Source organism: Xyrauchen texanus, chromosome 4, assembly GCF_025860055.1.
Source record: "Xyrauchen texanus isolate HMW12.3.18 chromosome 4, RBS_HiC_50CHRs, whole genome shotgun sequence".
Classification (NCBI taxonomy): Eukaryota; Metazoa; Chordata; class Actinopteri; order Cypriniformes; family Catostomidae; genus Xyrauchen; species Xyrauchen texanus.
The window spans coordinates 10,150,984-10,177,515 of record NC_068279.1 but is presented as its reverse complement, the minus strand read 5'-3'; the positions used below and the strand labels follow the sequence as shown (position 1 = coordinate 10,177,515).

Here is a 26,532-nt window from a genome sequence, read left to right as displayed (position 1 = left end):
GTCTTTTCGAAGTGTAATCTGCAATATTCAAGTTTGCATTCATACAGCACCCAAACATTTTCACTATACAGTAATGTTTATTTGTATGAAGTGTTACTGCGTTTTTAAATGTCTGTACAGTGATCAGTTCCCTTTATATTCCAACATTGAAATCAGTACACTGTTGGCAATATTACTGCATTTATGTAAACTACAAAACACACTATACAATGGAAATACTGCAGCATATATGAAATTGATTACATTATAAAAACATGATCGTGTACACTTTCAAATTATTGCATCAGTGCATATTTAGCAGCATAGATGATTGCCACAAGGCACATAGAAGTGATATAGGTGGAAAAACTGTTGTGATGTCATAGTGGAAGTGACAGAATCGATAGAATGTTCAGTCAGAAACCGTTGGAACATGTCAAAATGATTGTGTAAAAACGCTTCGTCTTTATAACAGTATAAAAAAATATTGGACCCATGGTGAATTGCAAAAAAGAAAAACTTGAAGTTGCAAGAGATGCCAAGCAGCTTTCAACCAGACCCGCTAATTGGTCTTCTGCGTGTTGCAAAAGGATTAGGAACAAGCTGTATTGTTCATAGAGCCAATATATGGAATTTTTATAATGAAAATAATGCAGTCAGTCTACAATTTCTTTAACTCTCTCTAATGAGTGAAACATTAAGTGTCCATGGTTAAATGTTGATCATATACATATGTGAGTAATTTCAAAACAATTTCAGGTTACAAAATATACTGTTAGATGTTTTATACTAAACAAATGAACTGTGCGAATACAAAACCAATGGCTTGGAAGAACAATAACAAGCGCTTTAACAAAACATACTTTTCATGATTCATACCAACATTCATAATAATTCCCTCTGAAATCAAATACATGCTCAATGTCTTGCAATCAGAAAACACTGAGAACAGCTCATATGGTGAAAGCCAATCAGCAGCGAGTTTTCAGTCCTGCTGATATCATCTATCGGCTGAACTGGTCACATAACCATCACACTCAAACTGCACAGCACTGGTTAAAATAGCAAATTGGTACTCAACAAGGGCGACTTTACTTCTCTGTTAGCATGAGACAGTAAAAGAGCCCTGCTTTTCAAGAGGCAACGCCGCACCATGGCTTGGGCCTCCTCCCCTCACTAATGAGCGATCCGTTGGTTGGACATCGGAGATATGGCCTTTTGATAGCAGGGGCATTTTTGGGCCTTCACACATCTGTCTATTGATCTTCAAAGGCTTTCATGATGTTCTGCTATTACAAGAGGCTGACAATCTTCCTCTTCTGAAATAGCAAACACTGGCATAGTGATGTGGTCATCCTCTGCACCCTGGGCTTTCTGTTGGCCAGAGTGGGCACTGGTGGGCTCGGCAAGCTGGTTAGAGGTTGTAATTTCATTCACAGCTGTGCCCTCTTGTGGATTGGAGGACTCTGAGGTTCCAGAGAGCAAGCCAAAGCATGGTGTGTTGAATCGGGTGCGTCGGAGGTTGCTGGTGGAGTCGAGCCAGCGTTGCCTCTCGGCAGGTTGAGTCAGGGGGTATGAGGCGTTGCTCATGAAGGAGTCAGAGTGGCAGTTATGGTCAGGACTCTGAAGTGGAGCATCAGAAAGGACCTTTGCCCTTCCACAATTGTGAGCATATGTAGCTGTGCTTGGGAGTCCCTGAGGGAATAAAGTCACAGTAAAATAAATACAAAAATAATCAATAACACAACACTAAGTTTGAAGCACAATTTGCTCAATGAATAGGTTCAAACTGCTCTTGAAAGTAGTTAAATAGTTCACCCAAAAATGAACGTTCTGTTATCATTAACTCACCTTCAAATTGTAATGCTGTCACTCCTGAACATTCTACCTAACATCTCTTTTTGTATTCCGTGAAAGAAAGTCAGTCAGTTATGTTACGGTGAGTAAATTATGACACAATTACAAATTTTTAATTTTTGAAGATGCAATAAAATGGCTTAAGTAACGTAATTTTCTGTCCTGTGTTTAAACATGTTTCCTTTTGAAACAAAAAGTTGACATTGAAGGGCTTGTCGTAATTATAATTTTTTTTAAATAGCATACCCTGAGCATGATGACAAAAGAGGCCATCCTATAGATGCCCTCAAATATCACACCTAATAGTCATGGACTAAAATCTACACAACTTACATTTTTATTTCATGTGGCCTTTAAAAGGTGTCATGACATGAGAAATCAAATTTTCCTAAAAGTTTTTGACAAATAAGAGTCGATGAACTATAAAATACTTAAAATACATACTGTAAGTTTCAGAACTCAAATCTCTTTCCTCACTGCAATAAGAGCATTTGTTGAAACCAGGCTGTCAAAACGAATCATTCTTTACTTCCTCCACATTGTGATGTCACACTAGTAGACATTAGCATCTGATCACTTCTACAACAACACACCAATGCCTATTTTATTTCAATGCATTTTTTTTCTGAGTAGTGAGATGGCAAGATGTTAAACGGAGCGCTGATTCCATCACTTTGCGTGTGGGTGTAACACATCGGCTTTTTCAAAAGCAGAGGACAATAATGCAAACCAAAAACTCAAAAGTTAAGTCAGCTCTCTTTTTTGTACCCTATAAATTGAATGAGAAGTTAAAATACTGAATATCTTTTGACAAACAAAGATAGAAAGCAATTTTCTCACACTAAATACATGTTAACAATCATTATGCTAAAGTATTGTGGCTATACTTTTTTCATAACAGTGTGTATTTAATGTTTTCTGTATCAACCCATTTACTTGCATCGTTTGTGCCTTACTGCGTGTGAGTGTTTTCCCAAACTTTTTTCCTGCCGGGGCACACTATTTATGACAAAAAAATTGTACGGCACACCACTATCTCACATAGGCTAACCATCGTCAATATTTTTGCTTTTCAAGATCTTGTCCATGTTTTCTGTCCGTTTTAGTTGCGTGTTTACTTGTAATGTTTGAAATTCAGTTATGCAAAAAAAATAATCATTCACTTATTGTAGGCTATGCTGTGTGAGGTCACAGGTGGTAAGAGTGCTAAATGGGTAATGAAGAAAACAACAGATTTGCTTATTTTCTAATTTGTAGATTTGTTCTTGCAATGCCACAACATATTACAGGGATGCAAACTCATGAGGGGTGAAAAAGGTAAGGCAATCACTGGTCCTCAAACATTTTTTCTGGGGATATTTGTTTTTAAAGAATTAAGCTAAAACCACCTTTTTTAGTGATTCAAGTTTATTCAAGTTTACAATTGTGCATAATTAGCTGCAAAATAAAGAGTATTTAGAGCTCACGTGATCCTTCTCTCTCTCTCTCTCTCTCTCTCTCTCTCTCTCTCTCTCTCTCTCTCTCTCTCTCTCTCTCTCCTGCAGTAACGGAAAGATGGATGAAAGGCTAATTCTTGCTGTTAGAAATTTTCCAGTGCTCTATGATATGTTTCTTCCCACGTACAAGGACATTTTAAAGAAAAATACTGCGTGGAAATGTGTATCTGAGATCGCGGGGATTTTATGGACCCAGACAGACCGACATTTGCATTTTCGCCGCAGATAAACAGCCACTCTGGCAAACAGCACGACTTGTTTATCATTCATCTTTGATATAAAGCATTTTATGTACTGATTCATTTATATTTAGTCTTTTCCCTCCAAAATGTTTGTTTTTAGTGGCAAGAAAAGAGATTCGCTGTCAACAGCAATGGAATGACATCCGTGAATGTCATTTATAAACGTTACTAGGCAACCAGTAGTGGGAACACCCACTAGCGACTTCACCGCCAGCCACTGGCGACCTGCAGCGATAAAGTCGCTGGCAGTGTGTACGCAGCTTCAAGCGCCGCATTGCCCTCCACATGACAAGAGTTGCAGAAAGCATCACAGGGGAGCGATTTTACGAGTTTGCCATGTAAAAAAGCAGGAGGTGTGCACAATAAACATTGAAAACATGTATTTGGAAGAGAGAAAAAAAGCTTGCAGTTGCTTTGATAGCAGAAAGTAATAAAAAGACTCGTTTATGTTTAGGTCTAAGCATTTTCTTGGTGAATTTAAATGAGTTCAATAACTGGGGTCTCTGATATTCATAAACGATAAGGTAATATTTAATTAAAAGAAATTATGAGACATTCAATGACTCTTCACATATTTGGACAGTTTTTAAATATATCTGGTTGCTCAGTACTCTCAAAGACATTATTGATGAAGCAAAAACATGTAAAACGTGTAAAGTCACTTCATAGACTTCAATGTATTCTGCAGCGTTGACGGGAGTCATGTGAAAGACCCTTCATGCGTATAAATATCACTCACTTTTGCACATTAATCATTGCTCTTCACAATCACAAAAGTGACCGATTATGGTTCAAATGGCAAATTTCTCTGAAAGGTGAGGAGTTTGGATCCCATAAATTATCATTTTTTTCATGCATTTTATTTATTTTGTGGAATTTGATCATTTTCCACGGCACACTTGACCATCTTTCACGGCACATTAGTGTGCCGCGGCACAGTGGTTGGAAAACACTGTATTAATATATTATTTAATAAGAATAACAAGTAAGGCCTAAGTATTTATCATATGTGACATTGTTTCTGCGATAGCCCTAGAGCTCCGACACTCAGCATCCAAATTCACTAATTTCGTTCACTTACTGTAAGATATAGTGCACTAACTCCCATTCACTAAATAGGAAATAGTGAATGAGTGAGCGATCGCGGACACAGCCACTCTCTTCGCTATTTGATTGCCTCGCGCCCGCACATCTCACGTGTGCGCCCCACTCACCTCGCTGTGCATGCGCAGAATTGCTGTCTGTTCGTGCTCCAGTTGTCGATCTCGTGAATGGCAGTGACTTACACTCAACTTGGATGTTTACATGGATTTACAGTTTACAGTTAGTCCACCTGAAGTAGCTGCGACAGTTTCCAGTACCCCTGCTAGGGCGTGGAGTAAATGCGTAAATACTTCTCATGACATGCGGGACGTGGGAGAAAGCACACTGATATATTGCTGCACTGATTTAAAAATGTACATGTAAAAACTGATGTCATAAGAACCCAGTTACATTTTATCACCCTGAAATTGACCATCTCATTACACAGAAAAAACGCATTAGGATTAGAGCAAAAATGTACCTCAGCGTGCTTCCTTAAATTGGAGCTGTGATTTGAATCTTGAAATATCAGCTTGTCTTGGTGTTAAATGAAGGCATTGCATGACAAAATACTTTTTTCTACTTTGAAGAGTTTGATGCTGCAGCAGTGTTTAAATGACAGTCTGTGACAGCGGCTCAGCACACGCAGCTGTGAACTTCCGCTTGTAAAAATCCCATTCAATAATCTCTCAATAAATTACACATTAATTCAAATTAAACCCAGTAATGTAATGAAAGGAACGCCACCTATTGTAAAGAAGTATAAAAAATCATTCGAAATTGACTTGATTAAAAGTAAAAAGTACCCACTTTTAAACCTACTGTAAAAGTATTTTCCCCAAAAAGTAACTAAAGTAAATGTAACCGAGTAAATGTAACACGTTACTACCCACCTCTGCCCGTATCCATCCACATTTTTTATATTTCTTCATGCCTAATGCCTAAATACTAATCCATGAGTATTTTTTCAGTCTGAGGTGTGAACGATTGGCGCTAAACAAGTATCATGATACTTTAAATCTCTCACCAGTGATCTTATAATTGCGATCAAAAGGTTTTATGTGTAAATACTCACATGGTCCACCAGTTTGGTGAAGGGACTGGTGGAGTTCCAGCTGCACCATTTCTTATGAAGTTGAGGAAGGAGATCCTGGAATGTTCGGACACTCCACGCTCGTGGTCGCGCACTATTGGCCGATCCAGTGCGGCTGGGACCTGTGTCACTGTGTCTCAGGAAACGCTCGCGTTGCTATGAGAAACAACAAATTTAGAGATTAACTGTTGTGCTTTGGGTATGAAAATTGGTATGGCAGCCCGACTTTTATCGTTTTCTCCCTTGGATTCAATCGTTTATGCTTGGTTTATTTAAAGGTTATTCTCATTTTGGATAAAAATGTGGACCAAATTAATTAAATAAAAAAATGGAAATAATCAAATTACCTGGAAAAGGATATGCATTTGCATGGTTCACTTGCATATTTCTGGTTGAACTATGTATGGAGATTTAAGCAGAGTATTTGATTAACAACCCTTAAGAATAACATTCTTTTTAAATGGACATAAATCATGTTTCTTTACATGTTGCGGCATCTGTAATTTTAACTAAAATTCTAAAAAGATTACACCAGTCTTAGTTAAAATGTGTTGGCCAATTACATCCAGTATCAACATTCACAGGAAGTAAACATTTCCAAATATTTGAGAAATTACATTATAATTTTAGGAATCCTTTTCAAACATTTTACATTCTAATTTGCTTGATTTTGGCAGGAAAGTGACTTACAAATTTCCAACAGTAAACTCTTTGAAGAATTCACCAGAACAGGCACCAAAGCTTCATAATGGTGCAAACTCTAGACAGTAAAATTCTTGAAGTAAAATTTTATAGTTAATATTAAATTCTTCAGTAATGCATGTGGGACTGTGGCTTGAAATTTGAGCTTTCTGTTCAATAGAACCCTGCTAAAGTCAGTAGATATTCACAAAGAAAGTTCCTTAAAGGGTTGCTTTAGTTGGATTACAAAGGATTTATCATGTTCTTTAAGAGTCCCAGACACAATGGCAGAAATTGAAATCTATCTGGGGGTCACAACAAGTAAAAACCTCCAAATGTATCAGTCAGATGTTAATCGGGCATGTGCAAAGCGTGTGGGTGAGTATCAGAAGGGGTTTTCTCATCGGTTGGAGTTTGACAGTTCTCACACTTGATCTCTCAAAGCTCTGCTTGTCTAGACAAGTATTATGAAGGGTTTAATCTTGAGCCGTTCTGGCTTTGCAACATATTTCAGCCAAGACAATACCAAATTGTCTGTCTTTGGCCAAAGGCAAACAATGAAAAAAAATTCAAATGTGTTAGCGGGCACTCAGTTGGACGTAGAGTCTCTCGCTAAGAGATGCTGGTTTCTGATTCCTATAAAATCTCTTTGGATGATCACACAGCTTGGCAAATTTTTTATTCCACATTTTAGAGCCAATTCAGCACGGACCACACACACACACACATACTCGCGCACAGAACCACAGAGTGCTGGAGCTGGGAAATTGGCTACAGGCGGAAAGCATTCATTAGTCAGAGCTATTAGCGGGCCAGGTACCCCTTCATGCTGCCAGAGTCTCTGCGTCCTTGCAGTCTCTAGTGAAGAGCGACTTCTATGCCCCTCATCCACAACATTACCACACACCACGAAGCTTGGCCTCCGTCAACGTACAACACTGCACCAGCTATTCATGCTGGGAGCAATTCACTGTCATGAAGAATGCTTGAAACAACTGAGCGAAAGTAAACAGAGATTACATAACCATCAAAGTATAAAGTGATAAACAAAAGCAACATTTTTAAAAACATAAAAAGGAAATCAGACTAATACGGTGGCTCCAAAAAGCATTTGGACACTTAAGGCGCAATTACAAATGTATGAATTTCACTAGGTTGGATATCCAATCAAGTGGCATTTATTTTATGTAAAGACAGCACAAGCACACTTTCCAAGCAAAACATTCCACAAAAAGATGTTAGGTTTTAAACAATTTGTAAAAAGTTATTGCAAAAATGGCAGAATACAAAATAAAACTAAATGCATAATTTAGTAAATGCATAAGGTATCATAAACTAACAATAAACAATGTTTTTACAGCATGTATTAAATGTGTTTACTGTTAATTTATCAAAATACAATTGTTTATTTTTTTAGTAAATGTTAGTTCATAACGCATTAAACAATGTTAACCTATACAACTTTTCCTTTTAAAATGTAATACTATATGTTGAAACCAACATTAATTATTAAGATTAATAAATGCTAACATAGTAGATAATGTTAACAAATAAAACCTGATAATAATAATAATTTAAAACCAAACTTTTGTGGAATATTCATCTTGAAACGTTTTTTAGAGAAAGGCCGATATATATCAAACCGATATATATATATATATATATATATATATATAAATTGACTATAAATGCAATAGTTTACAATCAGATGTAAATATGACTATATATATGCATATAGTATATATATATATATATATATATATATATATATATATATGTGTGTATAATGGGTTCTTAGAAAACACCTATCTTTATGGTCTACTCACAATGTGTGAAGACAAGGGAAGTTTGGCTGAAGTAGGTGCAGAAGCGATCACAAACACTTCATCTGTGCCCAGCTCTATTTCTGTCCGGCCACTGGAGAACATCTCTAGAGCAGCTTTCTCTGATACATCACATGCTCCATTGACTGATAACCCTTCAGAATGATATAGGATTTTATATATAATCTTTGTAAATTGACTGTAAATGCAACAGTTTCAGCAGATGTAAAAGCTGAATAACATTGAAGTTTACATTTGTGATGGAGTCAAACAAAAACATCAGCTTAGTAACCTGGTGTTTATTGGCAGGTTAAATGGAAATGCTAAAGTTCTGTAGCAGGGTATGATTGGGCCAAGTTAAAAGAGAGAGGGATTTTAGAATTTCAAGCTAAGTCTAAAGACAATGTCTCTCAAATCTCTCCCTTATTGCATTATGTTTTCGACTTCCCATCACTATGACCCTGTTTAAACCTGGTATTAAGGTGCGATCAGATCACATGTGGTCAGGTGAGATGCATTGCTGCTTACACCTGTTCACTTAAATGCATCTCCAGTGACCACATGTGTTTGGATTTCGAGGGGAGGGACTTTTATGATGACATACTGTATATCAATCACTTTGTCAGTGTGATACAGCATGACATTAAAGTGCAACAAAGTCAGGAAAGACAAAGAAAGCCAAGAAAATTATGAGAATTAACATTTTTGGGTGAACTAATCCTTTAACTAGCAAATATCATATCATCGCATCATATTATTAACAGACAATATTTTGTACTTTATGCCAAAACCGATCACATTGATTTCCTCAAAGTTGATGACATGTTTGACAAGGTCAATGTGATCAAAATGACTTGTATGATGTCACACAAACCATAATTTTCAAAAAGGAGAAATGTCACAGAATAAAGGGGTTAAGAAAGTGAGGGTCAAGGCAGGGGGGGGTGTTTGCTGTCCTTTTCTGCATATCGCGGTGCCGTTTTGTGGTCCATTCTGCATAATGCGGCGGCTCATTTTAGCTTATAGCGGCCAATTCGGCCCGTTTCGCAGTCGACACACACCAGCCCACTCCGTTCTCTCGATGGCCAATCTGCCCCTGATCGGCCCCAAAATGGGTCGGCCCACCGAGAAAATTCCCGGTATGCCAGATTACCAGTCCAGCCCTGGGTCAAGGAAGAATTCTACATTTTCTCAGAAAAAAAAATGACATTGAGTGAATTCTAGTAGTATTACTCTGTTTTGTTGTGCCTTAATAAATCAAACATCATAACTACAATTAAGGTTTCTAATTTTACAGGGTTGAATGTCAGTGCAAAAATTGCCAGCTAACTAGCAAATCTCATTGCATCGCATCAAATTATTCACAGTTAATATTTTGTAATTTTTTCCATCATAACAGAGTTGAAAGGTTTGATGAGGCCATTGTGGTCACAAAGACTTATGATGTCAGACAATTTATCTGTTTTAAAAAAAACGTTTTGCAACAAATCTCATCCTGATGATTCATGTCTGTTTTGAGACAAATATATTTTTAGATTAGATTAATCAAAAAGCTTTTAACTGACAATTATTATTACATTTGTTTTAAATAATTCCATGTTTTTGGAATGTATGAGGAAATTAACTTTTACACTTAATGGAGCTGTTGTAGTCTTGTAGTATTGTTCTTGAAATAATTAAACCTTTTATCTGTTCCTATAAGAGACTAATTCATCTGAATGTATAGGTTCAGACGAGGCAGAGTCAGTGCCAGGCTGAAATACGTGGGGGGGCATTTGAAATTTCAGACTGGGCCACATTTTGAGAATGATAAGAACCCCCTGACAATGCACAATGCTTTTCACTGAGCAAACAAAGTGCATATAAATATATCTAGATATACAGTAGCTTATCTGATACTCCGCACCCCTTGATTATTTATTTAAAGCACACTGTGAGATAACTTTATGATCAATTAATATTATAATAAATACATCAGAGAGAGAATTCTGCCATGCATGAAAATCATCTGTGCATTGGCTCCTCATCCTCGTCTCCTCTTCCTCCCTGACACCTAAGGGCATTCTCACACGTTGTGAAGTACTGCGCATGTTCTGTAGCATTACTGTTACCGTTTTCACTTTTGGGAGTAAAGAGCAGTCCTCCCTTTGATTGGTGAATGTCTCTAAAGCGCAGCTTCCACGCGTCTCCTGATTTTGCACTCCGCAATAACGGTGAACCTCTTAATAGTCAATTAATGCTAGTCATTGGCAGGACCTTCCACAATGTCTTCACTAATCCTGGAAAATTTCATTTCGACCAACAGAGCAATTTGTGAAAACATTCAATATTAAAAATGCACACCTGATGAACAAAGCAGTAATTGTTTAAAATAAATAGATTGATTGCAAAACAGGATTCAAGGATAGAGGAGTGGTGATAGAGAAAAAGACAAGACAGAGAGGGATAAAGAGATATTTAGCACCTGTATGGGACAGACTGCGGTGGAGGGAATGGTTGTTGTTATCATTCACTGTACCAGGCTGCTGCTCCAAGTGATTAGAAGAAACCATCTGTAGTTCACTTACATCTACTGCTGAATTCAGCACTCCTTCTGGAACCTACAACATAAAAATAGAAGTATGAATTCTACATGGGCTACAGCAGTTACAGGATACAGTATAAACTCTCCTTCATTCATCATAAAGGGAAGATCCTCTTTGAACAGAATGGAAGAGCATAATTGGTCTTGTGTTTTGAAGCTTTACCTCTGAGCTGATTAATGAGGAAACATTGGCTCCTTTCACATGGAGTTTGGGTCTGTGAAAACAACAGAGAACAACTAACATCAGCTTGTTTGGTTTAATTTATTTTTATTGGTTCATTTAGTGTTCCATTAAATAACTGTTTACTTCTCTAAGCTCAACTACATTCCAGTATCTGCTATTAAATCTGGCAGGACACATAGCCAAGACTCATGACCGGTATGTTCTTAGAACATGACCGTAATTTTGTTGAGGCGAGTTGCAGGATGCATTGGATATTTAATCGGTCCGATTTCTCTGATGTAATTGTATGACCTCTGGTTCCTAAGCAGGCCAGGCTTTCCATATTAAAAGAACATAATTTCAATAGCTGATAAATGTTATACCCAAACCATCCAAAGGGCCTCAGTCATATTGGCTGTATATCCCACAGGAAACACTAAGGACATTGCAATAATAGTTTTCTGTTTATTATTCTTGAAAAAATGATAGATGCGCAACCGCTAAGGGCTGCAATAAAAAATGATGAATGTTTACATAATACCTTTTAGTAGCTTTGGGATTAGATGTTGAATTGGTAACATCTAAAGACAACTGGACCTGGAAAAACTGCAATATTTTGAAAATAGCTTAGCTACTGTCTGGCATCCTTAAAGACCTGGCTCTCAGTAACTTTGACAGTACTAAATGCTGTTTGTTATGACACCCAGTGTCAAAAGCCACACTCTCATTCCTAATGGGAATTAATTTATTAATTTATTTATTTTTAGCACCATGTCAGCAACAATGGTGAGAACAGATTAAATATCAAAAAACACACAAATGAAAAAAGGAATTTTAGATTTATGTTAGACAGAAACTGTCTTTTTAGGTGACAAATTTGTACAAATATCTGGTAAGCTTGTTTCTGAATAAAACCTTTGTCTATTAGTATTAAAAACAGTGTAATCAAAAAAAATGATATGTTTAATAATCAGTATAGTCTGACAGGGAAGACATGATGGAGGTTCTTCACCTTTTAATAAAAACCCATGTGTCACTCTTGAATGACCTATTCGACTCCTAATGGGAATAACAAGAATTACTCTTACAAGATTGATACTTTAATACATCATGCTTGTGTTTAATCAATTAAAACAACTTTCTGGGCTACAGATCTCTCTCCTTTTTTCTGTTCTACCCCTTCACCCAGCTTCTTTTATTTCTTCCTCTTTCTTTCCTCTGTGGCTGCACTTTGATTTTGTTCATTTAGTTTAATGCCAGGTGCGGCATCATGAACATGCTCAGGTATAAATAGCGTTTAACATCAAAGTGTTTCTGAAAATGGAGAAGAAAGACTTGGTTTAAGCTGACAACAATAGGGAAAAAATACCTTCATGTGAGTAAACACCAACTCAACTGAGACTTTCGATATCACAGACATGGTACTGTGAATGAGACATCTGAATTCTAAAGACAACGAATGTCAGACTAATTGCATTTATGACAACTAATTGTAATGGAGAGAGCAAGGATGTGAAACGACCAGACTTTTGACTGTGGTGATATTTTTGCAAATTTATGTTACGTGATGATATTTTTTCGCAAAATGATATTACATTGTATATAATACGACACGTAATAAAATGACATAATATATCAAGTAGTGCATCTTGAAAAAGATGAGGCTTTTAAGGATAATGCTCTATCTAGCTTTATATAAACAAAACCTCCCTAGCCTGAACTTTAAACCTAAACCTAACTGATGGTGTCATAAAAAAGAATATTTGATATAAAAATGCAATTGAAGCAATGTCATTTTATGGGGCTTCTATGACACTTTCGGCTCATGTGCAGACTCGGATGCTCTTTAGGACTCACACCCTGGTTCATTGCATCCCATGTGTGATGCTCTATCAGTTGACCAACTACTGCATAATTTGATCACATGCAAACAAGCTTATAAATGTAGTTGGTAATGCATTGCACGCATTAAAATGTATGGCCACAAGTCTTTCACTGTAGTAAAAATAGTGAGAGGAACAGAGTGAAAAGTATTTTAGAACTGATATGAACTGCTATAACAGGAAAACTCTTCTGCGTAGGCGTTCCAATAGAGGATGCAACATAGCTAGCATTTAATATAATGTTTTTTAGCCAGGTTTTCATGGCACTTACCAAAAAACATCTCCACCTGCAGAAGAAACGTTTAGTCTTACCTGAAAATAACACAGAGGGTGCCAGCAAGAGCCACAGAAAACACGACCACTCCACTTACTGCACCGAGCAATGCGCCAGTGTTGCCGTCTGAGGTCAAAACTGATCTCTGTTGTCCAGTTGTGGGCTTCTGGGTTTGATTCTGGTAATGGAAGAGCAGAGCAAAACCACGACCCCAGTGGGTAGTAGTTATCAACTCCATGATGACCTCCACCATCTCATCATCTGCCCCAAACACCAACTGGCTGCTAGAAGGTTGTCTAGAACCGCAGAATCGGGAGGAGAAGGTGATGAGATCAGATATATAGAGCACATCATTGGGACAAGCATCCATCAAAGGTTGTTGGGTCTCAGGTCTCACAGATTCGTCCATTTCTGTGGCTGTACGTGGGCTTTCAGAGACAAAGTGACCTACTTTATCTGTGGGGTCATTACCTGCTCTGGATACCTGGGGTGAGACAGAATTCCTGACCTTATCGTCAACTGCCTGAGTTCCAGATAATGAGAGAGAAGGTTGTGAATCTGAGGGTATTGCAGCTGGGGAATCTGAGAGCATTTTGGCAGAATTGGAAAATTTGGTCATCTCCATTTTGGTGGACTGCTCCTGGACAACCACTTGCTTGACTTGCTCCCTATGTGTCGACTGGGGTTCTTTGACTGGACTTCCCATGTTCTGACTAATAGCAAGGCCTTTTGATACCAGTGGTCCTTCATCATTCGTTAACTCATCCACATTGGCTGTTGAAGTGGTAGGACTGTTGTGACTCTCAAAGACATCGAAATCAAACATCTCCATGGTCAGCTGGTGGCCGACGGGCACAAAGAACTGCCAAACACAGTGAGTGCCAGATGAGTAGTTATAAGGGAAGCCGGGTGACAGAATAAAGCCCTGTACATCCACAACATCCACCTTGGCTCCACAATCAAAGTATACCTAAAGATCAAAGAGAAAGGATTAAGAGAATGTATTTTAACATTGGAAAAAAATACACACTTCACCTTTAAGGCACTTTCTAGTTACTTGTCAATGTTCCCCAATGCATTCTGGGGAGTGAAGTGTCAAGCTAGTGCAGCCGATGATTACTGGACACATTGAATGATGTATAATCATGTTGTGTGTATTTCAGCGAAAATCTAAAACACAATGAAAGCAACGACACTGTTCATGTGCATGAATCAAAGCCAAAGAGAAAGTGACGTTTGCATTGAGAGATGCATTGAAGCCCTGACACGAATAAGCTTTGCATGGCAGCAAAGAAAATGTATAAAGACTACTCACAATGGAAATTTATCAGCATGATCTCATGAAATGATGTGACTGTGGTGATATTTTTGGAAAATGACTTTGCGTGGTTTATTACATGTATGAAGGCATTTCCCAAGTGAAATGTCCACTGTGAGGTGCTAAAAGCTAATTAAATATGTTCTCGAACAGAAGGTTTTTAAAAGGGGTGATCCATCGAGTTTTATACCAACAAAAACCTCCCTACCATAAACCTTAAATCTAAGTGTGATGGAGAGCCTGTGAGTCTCCATCATGGGATTTTAATGTGTTTCATGGACTTATTGTTTTACTCACTACTTTGCAATATTTAATGGGGATGTATTGTACAAAGGTTTTATTCATCCTATTTATTGGTTTTGTTTTTAACTCTAATTTTAAATCAATCTTATGTACTTATTCAAATATTTTGTATTCAAGAATGGGGAGGTAAAGGTTATTTTTATTTAAATAATGGTATGTTCTAATTGGAAAAGGTGGGAAAATTTCCATATTTAACCCAGCCACGACTAGAGGAAAGACAAGATGGACACCTAGTGTTTGAACACATGGACAAGATTGCCATCACTGCTCGAGCGCAATATACTCCAGCCTCAATTGTTTAGGGAGGGGAGTAGGTGCTGCTCTTACCTAAAACAGGTCTAGTTTCTTATAAACATTATTTATTTGCACATTTTGCACCTCTAATGGAATAAACACCTTTTTGGCATGCCATTCCTTCTCCACGTTGTGATTTTCCTGGTGACTACCTTGGTCCCTATCACACTACTTCATTTCTGCATGTCGCCAGTGGCTGGCGGTTAGGTCGCTAGTGGTGTGTATGGAGAGCCTAAACAGCACTGTTTCTTTACAATTATTATTATTATTAAAATATTAGGATCACGTGACCTCTACCATCTTCTCTCGTATTGGCTGTCGCTCCCGAACGTCGCTCTTCATTTGCATAAAGTTAAACATTTCTCAACTTTGTTGCGTTGCTGGACACGCCCACATCCGGTCGCCAACGGTCACCGGAAGTCACCAGCTCTCATTGAAAATGAATGAGATGAGGTTGTTTTGTCGCTGCATGTTGCTGGCAGTGTGAACACAGCTTAACCCTAACAGATAGTGTCATAAAAAAACAAAAAATGTTACTGCTTTTATGGTACTTTTGGCTCAGGTGTCAACTTGCATGGTCTTCCAAACTCATTCCTAGGTCCTTTGCGTTGCAAGTGCAATATTCTATCAGTTGAGCTACCGTGTAACTTCAATGCTATTGAATAAGCATGTAAATATTGTTGGTTATATAATGCAAACATTAAAATGTGTCGACTTACAAGTCATGTACTATAGTAAAAGTGTTTTGATATCATAAGATAACATTGTGTGAGGAACAGAGCAAAAGTGTTTATGAACTGATATGATCTGCCATATTATTTGTGATCTGTGACAAAGTTTGAAGTCATTGTTGATTTAGTGCATCTGGTGTTTATTTCACAAGGAAACTGCCATGGTTCAGTGAACCACATAAAAATAATTTAGCAAAAATACTCCTTGAAAATGTTTTTAGGTATAGTCACATGATTTTATGAGACCAGGTTGAAATTTATGCAACCCTTGAGTTTAATATGATAAGCATATTTAGCATGAACACAAATTCTAAAACACCTTATAACCAGTAGGGAAACAGTTGACTGTTCAAGGAAATGTCATTTTTCCCAGAGCATACCCTACAGGGGTTATAGGGTTTTAAAACATCTTAACAGGCTGTGGTAGCTCTAGCAGTGAAAGTTCAAAAGGATGGTACAAGTTCAACAAACCAAGAGGAAAGTCTTTCTTGCTGCTCCGGTTCATGGAATGCCACATTAACATTGGTAAACAATTTTGGCAGATGTTGTTGGTCTGACGGTAAGTTGCTAGATGCTAGAAAATTGCGTACAGAAACAGCACAGACCCAATTTCAGCACAATAACATCACACAGCTGGAAAAGAAACCCAATGAGCAACAAAACTAAATGTCCTGTGTATAAAATTACCTTCAGCCTGCCTATTCAACCCTTCCTCCTTCATTGGGTATCAAAGCTGGATATGCTGGCTGCTTTGCTAACCCCAGAGAGATTTTTCTATAGACACGCTGTTCGTTATAGCTCGTAGGTGTGCAAGATGAGGGGACCTCCATATAATTGGAGGCAGATGGAAATCAGTGGCAGAAAACTTCGAACCAGATCTTGGCAGGGGCCCGTTTGTTTATTGGGCATCATGTTGGTACTGGTTCTTGACTGTGGGAGGGAACAAAAGAACTGCAAGACCTATGCCAGACAGGTAACAAGCCTAGCCCCAATAGATGGAATTTTGCCCTATTTTCTTACTCACTGGGTTTAGAGTATCGTGAGACAGGTTAGTTTTACCTTACTGATGATGTATTGTTGCAATAATAATCCTGCTCAGTATAAGAGGAACTGCAAGTTCAGACATTTGGTGCGTGTGCTTGGTTGAGGAGCCACTGGTGCGATGCTACCATCTGTGGGATTATGACTGAATGCCTCTATGTCAGAATCCCCCCTAAACGTAATGATACCGCAGTGCTGCGGGACTCCAATTGGCCTGGGATAGCCAGCCTGCGAGGGCCTGACAAGGTGAGCCGTTCGAGATGAGGCCTGGGCTTATTTGGATGAGTCACAGCACATTTGTGGAGAACCTGGTGTTAAACGACTCGCAGAAGACCTGATATTTTTTGTAATAGTTTATCCAAAAATTACAATTCTGCGATTATTGAATCACCCTAATGTGGCTCTAAAACCGTATGACTTTCTTTCTTCCATGGAGAATGCAAATTATAATAAAATCTTAAAATGTATCAATGTAATGTAAGTCTATATTGGCTTTGGTTGCTTAGTGTCAAGCTCGAAAAATGGCACAAAATACTATTAAAGCACAGTAAAAGTAATCAATACAACTCATGCACTGTATTATGTAAAATAATATATATATATAGATAGATAGATAGCGAGAGAGAGAGAGAGAGAGATCTATAGCCAATGTCCCGGGTCATTTAGGCATTGTTTAAGCTACTTTTGTACGTTATGCAGTCTTTCTAAATCTTTTCAATAGATCAAGCAGTAATAAAGGTAATGGCAACAAAGGCAAATGCAAATTGATTTGAAAAAGTAGTGTTACCATTGGGATTAGGCCCGGGACATGTCCACCATCTTGATTCCCTGGAGGTAGAGGTTTAAATCAATATGGCCTGACTCCTACAACTAAATATTCATCCTCTATATTAAATCGACTTCAAACTCACATTCAGATTTTCCACCCATCTGCCATGAAATGCTCACTTTTCACAATCACTTCCTGACTGTGTCCCCCACAAAAATGTTTGTTCTCATCGAATAACCTGTTCTCTCAGAAATGTCATATGTAAATAAACCAGGCTGACTGAGGAAAAGTTAGTATTGATTGCATTGTCCACCTGTACATTTCTTAGATGGTTTATTTTTGCGAAATGTTTGGCCTCCTGATCTCCAAAAACATTTCTTGTTTTAGGACAAAGCTAAATAAGTGCAAAAGCCTCCTTTATGGACAAAACCACCAAAAAGCTGATCAACATGGTCCAAAGAATGTTATTCTGTTACTCTTCTACCATTTATTCTTTCCCCATGTTTTTCCCCACTAACAGAGATCCTTTTGTTTAAAGCTTTCCAAAATGTACCTCGAGTTCATGTGCTACTACTCTAATAATTCCATGCCTGTCATTTGAGCCGGTTAAATGCCACTCAATGCTGGTAAATAAAGTAAGCCGAGTTCAGGTTAACACAACAGGAAACTTGAGCAATGCTCTTTATGGGAAAGAGAAAAAACTAAACTGTAAGAAGTGAAAAACAAGTATTCATAACACATCGCAATGGCAGTTTACATCAGTGATGTCACACCTGTCCTAATGCTTGCTGAGCAACAATTTCTAAAAGTTTAAATGAGTGTGAAATGTAAGTGTTACCATATGTGTCTACTGACGTGTGGTGAGTGAAGCCGATTAGGTGTTTTCAATGTATTTAATTGGAATGAATTAAAAACATCCACTTAGCTTCACTCACCATGCGCCAGTGGACAAATACTGTGATGATTCATGAAGGGATGATTCATGAATAAAGACTTAAATTTTGGTCTGTTCCACACCCAAAGCATCACATGGCTACAGATGACTTGGAGAGCAAGATTCAATTGGATTACATTTATTCTGGGGGGTGTAAACATATAAAAACTAAATATGCACTTTGGAAAACCATTTGGTTCAACAACTCCAACGCGATCACTTTTAATTTCAAAAGACAACAAAAAGAAAAAATTTGGCAGTGATTTGCACAGAGATTTTTGAAGTGCCTCCCTCTCTGTATGACAGGAATTGGGTCATTACTGTGGCTCCACCATAATACTAGACTATCTGCTGGTACAATGCATGGTAGACTTCACATGAATGGTGTACAAAGTACCACAGTGTGGACAAGGAAATGGGGCATTCTTATAATGCCAAACATCCCAAAGTTGTTACATCATAGACCTGCACTGGCATGGCGTAATTAGTAGAGTTATATTTTCTCTCAAAGGGGACGTTGGAAGGCTTTGCTGTTTGGTTAGATAGCATTGTAATGAAACGGGCATAATAAGTAAAAGACATTTACATAAGGTCCCACAGCCTATTATGCCCTACTTGTGCTATCTAAAGGGATCTGATGACCCTCTTCCACCTTTGCCAATCAGAGACACAAATGTACAGATGCTTATCAACATGGAAGACCTTTCTTGTCATTCTTTTGTCATCAGGTATCATACAATTTTTTTTTACTGCCAACTACATTAGGCTATAAATTCAGAAGTTAAGAAATTCAGTTAAAAGGGCTTCACTTGTGGTGCTTTGAAATAATGGTCATATTGTATATGTCTGAAACTAAGTTCAAACAATAATAAAGTTTGTGACCATGTAATACAAGTACAGGGTTGTCCTCACACCTTTTACCTCACAATATCAATACTAGTTCACAAGCATACTCCGTAGTTTGTGGTTTAAAATGTATGTGTTAAGGGTGAAAATGAAAACACCCCCGCTTAGCAAATGGTGTCATCCTCTTCTCTTCTTCTACTTCTCCTCTGTACCTGCACCGCTCAGCACGACCGTCATCCAGCGCGAAACACACGCAGAGGGAGAACCCGTTATGCAGTAATGTGAATCAACTAAGTTGCTCCAAAGCTGTGTCTCACACTTCTTTCCTCAAACCATATCGGTGAGTACTGGAGTCAGTATCCTGAATCACCATGGTACACCTATAATAAGTGTTTATTTTCTGACTATTTTAGTCCAGCGGGTCGCCGCTGTGGAGTAGCACAGGACCTGGGTGACTCGTCCATAGTCATAAACGGAGATGCATGCAGTTCTGTTTATAAACTGCAAGAGTGTGAAACAAAAACAGCAGCGCGACAAATAAATGGAGAGATGAATAGTCGAATAGTCCTCGAACGACGAATAGTCCTCCTTTCAATGCGGAGGACTATTAGGTCTACTCCAAGCCTCTCCCGGATGTCTGAGCTTTACAACCTATCTCTTAGGGTGAGCCCAGCCACCCCACGAAGAAAGCTCATATCGGCCTCTTTCTTTCGGCCACTTCCCAATCCACATGACAATAGGTGAGGGTAGGAACTTAGATTGACTGGTAAATTGAGAGCTTCGCCCATGGACTCATCTCCCTCTTCACCACCACGGTCCGGATTACTTCCGCCACTGCACCAATCCGCCTATCGATTTCATGCTCCAGTTTACCCTTACTCGTGAACAAGACGAGTAAAAATGATATTTAGATATCAGCAATATGCCACAAATGTTGTCACCTGACCAAAACGGAATTGAATTCTGAATATTCCTTTAATTCTTATTTTTCATCCAAATGTGGCATGTGGCATGCTGCATTCAAACAGTGAAGAGTTTTGATTCTCAATCAGTTTCACAGTAGGGTGACGCTGAAAATAATAGTTTATACTAGACAATAATAGATTTCCAGAGTGATCCTGGCGATATTTCATTTTCATAATCATTTCACACCAAGACCTAATAACTCATTCGACTAATTCTTCTGCAATTCTGAGGGTCGGTTTCAATAAACCATTAAAAATTGGTTATTGCGAAAGTCCACATTTCTCACACAAAATGTGCTTTGTTGGCCAGGAAATGCACATTAGTGGTTAGTTCCCACTTAAACTTAGTGAAAATCAAAGAATTGTGTGGTTGAGATGCAGCATTATTTGTCAGCTGCTGTTGAATAACTGAGAAAAATCATTCACAGTTGCAAGTGCTTTGCATAGATACGCAAACACAAATACATGCATACACACAGGAATTTCAAACCCACACAGCATTTTCCAACTCTGAGAATGCAATTCATTGTCCAAAATATTGATGACTAGGGGCCAGATCTGCACAAAACCTCTCTTCATTGCTTCAGAGACCAAACCCATGACAAGTATCTTAACCTCTCTTATATGACATGAAGTTTATTAAAAAAGTTCCTCTGGTTGGAAGGAGCATGCAGCAAATTCCAAACTTGATTTGTGCGGTTCCGAAATTGAAGTTAATACGAAAGAAGACAAAGAAAGCATTTAGAGGGGGCAGATAATTGCTGAGACGTTGAGAACCTCTGCACAGTACACACAGTCAGCAACTCAGTAAGCTACGCACATCAACATAGCAATAAAGCCTTTGTTGGTGGCTTGCAATTCTCAGAATTGTAAAAGCTGCCTCATTCAGGGAGAAAGTGTCGTGACTGAATCTGACAGCTCGTCACCTCAGAGAAATAGCCCTTGTCCTCGTGTGGCACACCATTATAGTGACCAAAGTTCACTTCACAGTTAGTGAATCATAGTACAAATGTTAAATAATGGCACATATTCATCCCACCTTTACATGGATAGTTCAACCAAATTTTTTTTTATTTAGGCAGTGTTTGTCTCAGTCACCATTCTCTTTTCATTGCATGTAAAAAAGATGCAATGTAATTAAATGATAACTATGGCTGTCATACTGCCTCACATCTCTTTTCATGTTCCAAATTAGACAGTAAGTCACAGGGCATTGGAACAACATGAGGGTGATTAAATGATGACAGAATGTTCCTATTTGGGTGTACTATCACTTTAAAGGCCAAGACCATCAGTTTAAACAGCACAAAAAGCACTGGGAGAAAATAGAAAACACCCAAACATGTGTACTGCCATAAAAAAAATAAACAATTATCATAAGTTAGCATGCTGATGATCTACACATCTATCCATATCTCAGTATGGTTTTTAACACTACACTGTATTGAATCAATACAGCCGTGGCCAAAAGTATTGGCAGTGACATAAATTTTTCGCATGTACAGGTGAAAGTTTTCTGCTTCAGTTGTTGTGGTGTTGATTCACATTGTTTCTAGATTATTATCACAAAAACACAAATTTCACAGTTTTTTGGCCCTGGCAAAAAAATATCAGCTAACATCATTTCACTAATCACATCAGCAGCACCTGGGAAAGTGTGAACAAGTTCTATTCAGGTGAAATCACTCTATCATTCTGATTGGATTATAAGAGCAGACTGATTGCTATAAAAGGAGGGAGGAAGTGAAAAACACAATCATTGTGTTCTTGTTAGCAGTGGTTACCTCTAAAGAAAGACACATAGCCATCATCGCTTTGCATCAAAATGGCCTCACGTGCAAGGAAATTGCTGCAAAGAATATTGCACCTGAAAGAACCATTTACCGGATCATCAAGAACTTCAAGGAGAGAGGTTCAACTGCGGTGAAGAAGGCTTCAGGATGTCCCAGAATGTCCACCAGGACCGTCTCCTCCTGAGGAGTCAGCTACAATCATTGTGTTCTTGTTAGCAGTGGTTACCTCTAAAAAAAGACACATAGCCAACATCGCTTTGCATCAAAATGGCCTCACATGCAAGGAAATTGCTGCAAAGAATATTGCACCTGAAAGAACCATTTACCGGATCATCAAGAACTTCAAGGAGAGAGGTTCAACTGCAGTGAAGAAGGCTGTCCACCAGGACCGTCTCCTCCTGAGGAGTCAGCTATGGAACCGCGACACCACCAATACAGATTTTGCTCAATATTGGCAGCAGGTTGTTGTGAGTGCATCTGTACTCACAGTGAGGCGAAGACTTTTGGGCAATGGCCTGGTGTCAAGAAGGGCAGCAAAGAAGCCACTTCTCTCCAAGAAAAACATCAAGGACAGACTGAAATTCTGCAGGAAGTACAAGGATTGGACAGCAGAAGACTGGAGCAAAGTTATTTTCTCTGATGAAGCCCCCTTCCGACTTTCCCAGTTCGGGAAAGAAAAGGTGAACGCTACCATGAGTTCTGTGTCGACCAACAGTGAAGCATACTGAGACCATCCATGTATGTGGTTGCTTTTCATCCAAGTGAGTGGGCTCTCTCACAATTCTGCCCAAAAACACTGCCATGAATAAAGAATGGTATCAAAACGTCCTGCAACAGCAACTTCTCCCAACGATCCAGGTGCAATTTGGTGATGATCCGTGCATTTTCCAGCACGATGGAGCACCATGTCACAAGAGGCAAGAGTGATAATGAAGTGGCTCAGACATCATTACATTGAAATTTTTGATCCGTGGCCAGGCAACTCCCCGGATCTTAATCCCATTGAGAACCTGTGGTAAATCCTCAAAAGACGAGTGGACAATCAGAAGCCCACAAATTGTGATCAACTCCGAGCACTAATAAGGCAAGAATGGATCGCCATCAGTCAGGATTTGGCCCAGAAGCTGATATCCAGCATGCCAGAGCTGAATTGCAGAGGTTATGAAGAACAAGGGTCAACACTGTAAATATTGACTCTTTGCATTAATTGAGTGTTTTTGCCAATAAAAGCCTTTAAAACCCATTAAATGCTTATCATTGTTTTCCAGTATACCATAGAAATGTGAAAAAAAATAATCTACAAATACTGAAGCAGCAAACTTTGCAAAACACAAAATTTATGTCACTGCCAATACTTTTGGTCACAGCTGTACATGATATCCATGCATTGAGAAAGTGATATGTATTTGTGAAAGAAGGCATGTGGAAATATCCACAGAGCAATGTGTTTAATTGCATAAGTGTAGCCGGTTTTCCACAGGAATCTGGTAATCACTACATGGATACAGTAAGCCTCCCTCAACAACATATTTCCAAAACTCTTTTTCCCAGCATGCGAGGACCTACATAAACAGTGTACAGCCTCCGTAATAGTGTGTTGACAGTGATTCTGAATTGTAGATTAATGTGGGTACACATTCAGAAATTGTACATTATTTAGTGATACACCAGGTTATTCAGGTGCCAGCATAGACATGCAATGGAGCTGAAGAGAATATAAATGGCATGTTCTGCAGATCAGGACCGTTTATATAGAACTGAATCAGTACTGCACAGATTGCAAGCTCTGTCCACAAGCGAATATTATTTGTAGACTTCTTTCTTATTTCAATTAGAATGTCTTCTGATAATGAGTTGATAGTGAAAGTGTAAACGATGCAATGAGATTGTTAAAATAACTAAGTTTGCTCAAATAACATAACTTAAGGGTTGGTTTTAGATACTTTGGGTCACCAACATGTATTCAAAATCACTTAGGGTGTTCCAGACAGATATGCTTCTTCATAGGATACATTTCCTAATGAATTCTCCAAAAAGTCAGTACAGAACAATAACAATACAATAAATATAATGTGCTAAAACAACAGAACATGTGATAATGAGTGTGCTCAAATAACACATGCTGAGTAATAAATAGCAAATACACAAAAAAACATTTTATTTCATTTTAAATGTAAAATAAATTTTATTTAATGTAATTTAATTAATACATTTATGTTTTTCCATCATTTATAATTTTAAAATACAAATTTTAATTCATGTATATATTATAATAAAAAGATTATATATATATATATATAATCTTTATATATATATATTTGTATTGTATAATAATAATTACAATATATTTTTGGTTATCTTTTCATATGTGGATGAATTCACAGATATGTGATAAAATATTGCATAATTTATCACATTTTTTTATAATGATATATTGTACAATAATATATATATATATATATATATATATATATATATATATATATATATATATATATATATATATATATATATATAATAGCGTATTTTATGGTTAGAATGCATACACTGCAGAAATATAACATTAATACACATAATTATAACATAAAATGTATGTTACTGCATCATTTATCATTTTTATTATATTTTTTATTTATTGATTAATTTATTTGAATATAAATTCAATTTAAACCAATTTAAAAAATCAGTTTAAAGTAGATTTAATTACTATACACTCTGTATTGTCTACTATATATAATCCCTGCTATAAACATTTTGCGACATTTGACAAGCCGAAATAAATCACAAACAAACACAAGTCAAAGTGGGCTACTACCACACACTTGAACTCACTTTTTGCGCGACACATCCAGACACCAATAGAAGGCAGAATGTCATGTACACCCACGTCATGGTCAGCCCGCGAAGCCCCATTTTAGTCACTTCAGCTCGGGCAGAGACGTTCTCTGGACTTGTCCTCTCTCTCCCCATTCGCCTTCATAAAGAGTGGACACGCGCGCAGCAACCGCTGAGGTCTGGCGGTGGGCGTGCACGACGGCAGAGATCAAATATACATAAGCGAGAAGAGAGAGAGAATGGGAACACTTAATACCATTGTACAATGCTTTAGGGGGTGGAATTACCTTTAATGTACGTCATAAAATTAAAGAGATGATGTTTTCATTAAGGCTACTTTAGTTTTGTGGGGCTAGCTTGAACAGAACGATATTTTCTTCGTCTTCTCTCTGACATAAAGGACAGATGTCTTAAGAGCCTATGGCATTTTGAATGTTTATTGAAACTAGTCATTAAGTGTACAGCAATTTATTATTATTATTATTATTATTATTTAGTTATTTGTACTCGAGGTGGTTTACTACTGTATTTGTTCATAACTTCTGTTGACAATATGCAGGGGCGGTTCTAGAACATTTTGTACTTGCAGGGAGGCAACTTTGTTATAACTTAAATGTCTCCTGTACACAAATAAAACATAATTTGCTGTTTTAATATTTGTGGACATAGATGTTTTTTAATACAACCAAAAATGTAGGTACAATTTTTTTTAAAGTAATTTTTTAATATATAAACAAACAGGCTCATGACAAATGTTTCAATTAGTCAATACAACCTAACATTCTGGTTTTCCATGTTGCCATGCTGTTTTTTAGAATGACTAATGCAGTCAATTTCTTGGGTAAATTAAATGATAGGCTACATTAAGGTTTTAGGTTAAACAGGTTAGGTTGTATTTATACAGTAGGCTATATAATCAGCATGTATACAGGCTTTGTAAATCATCATAATTTCCTTTAAAATTATTTTAAGAATTTTTAAGCAAATTTTTTAATTCACTAGTTCATTTTAAATGGTCCGATGTTACAAATAAATGTTTTAATGCATGTATCTATCTCAATTACTATGAGATTTAAAAAGTTGCATGCATCGTAATTATAAGTGACCAATAAGATAGCTTTAATGTGTGTTTTTTTTTTTATCATTATCATTTCTGTCAGTGTCTGTGCATTCCTTATTGAACACGCTTGGTGTGCCCCTCTTATTAGAGAATGTGGTTGCTAATATTAAGCTCAGTTCTCCATTATTGAGCACATGTGTGCCTCTACCTTGTGATTGGTGTGCCACGTGTTAAGTATTTGATTGATAAATGGTGTTCATAAAGAGGACTTTGTGTTTGTTATCTACCCTGTAAACAGTAGTGTAGTCTAGGTCTATGGCATACACTGGCATACACCGTATGCCCACCTACTCTATTAGGATTTTACGTTTTCCCAACTAAAATAATTGATGATACGTATGGCCGCCAGAAGAACAAGTAGGCTTTTGACTTGGAACTTTTAATCTGCTAATGCGATAACATAAGAAAATTATAAGATAACATAA

At 37.6% G+C, this 26,532-nt stretch overlaps 1 protein-coding gene across 1 annotated transcript; it reads right to left on the bottom strand.

Moving 5' to 3' along the window:
• Nucleotides 1-52: 52 nt before the first annotated feature.
• On the bottom strand, nt 53-25,185 carry si:dkey-112e17.1 (uncharacterized). The gene is made up of 7 exons (XM_052125839.1): nt 24,985-25,185; nt 13,197-14,128; nt 11,002-11,053; nt 10,719-10,854; nt 8,258-8,409; nt 5,733-5,906; nt 53-1,674 (listed from the first exon to the last, which is right to left on the bottom strand). The coding sequence occupies exons 1-7, from the start codon at nt 25,120-25,122 to the stop codon at nt 1,246-1,248; spliced, it is 2,013 nt and encodes a 670-aa protein (XP_051981799.1). The 5' UTR covers nt 25,123-25,185; the 3' UTR covers nt 53-1,245.
• Between the last annotated feature and the right edge of the window lie 1,347 nt (nt 25,186-26,532).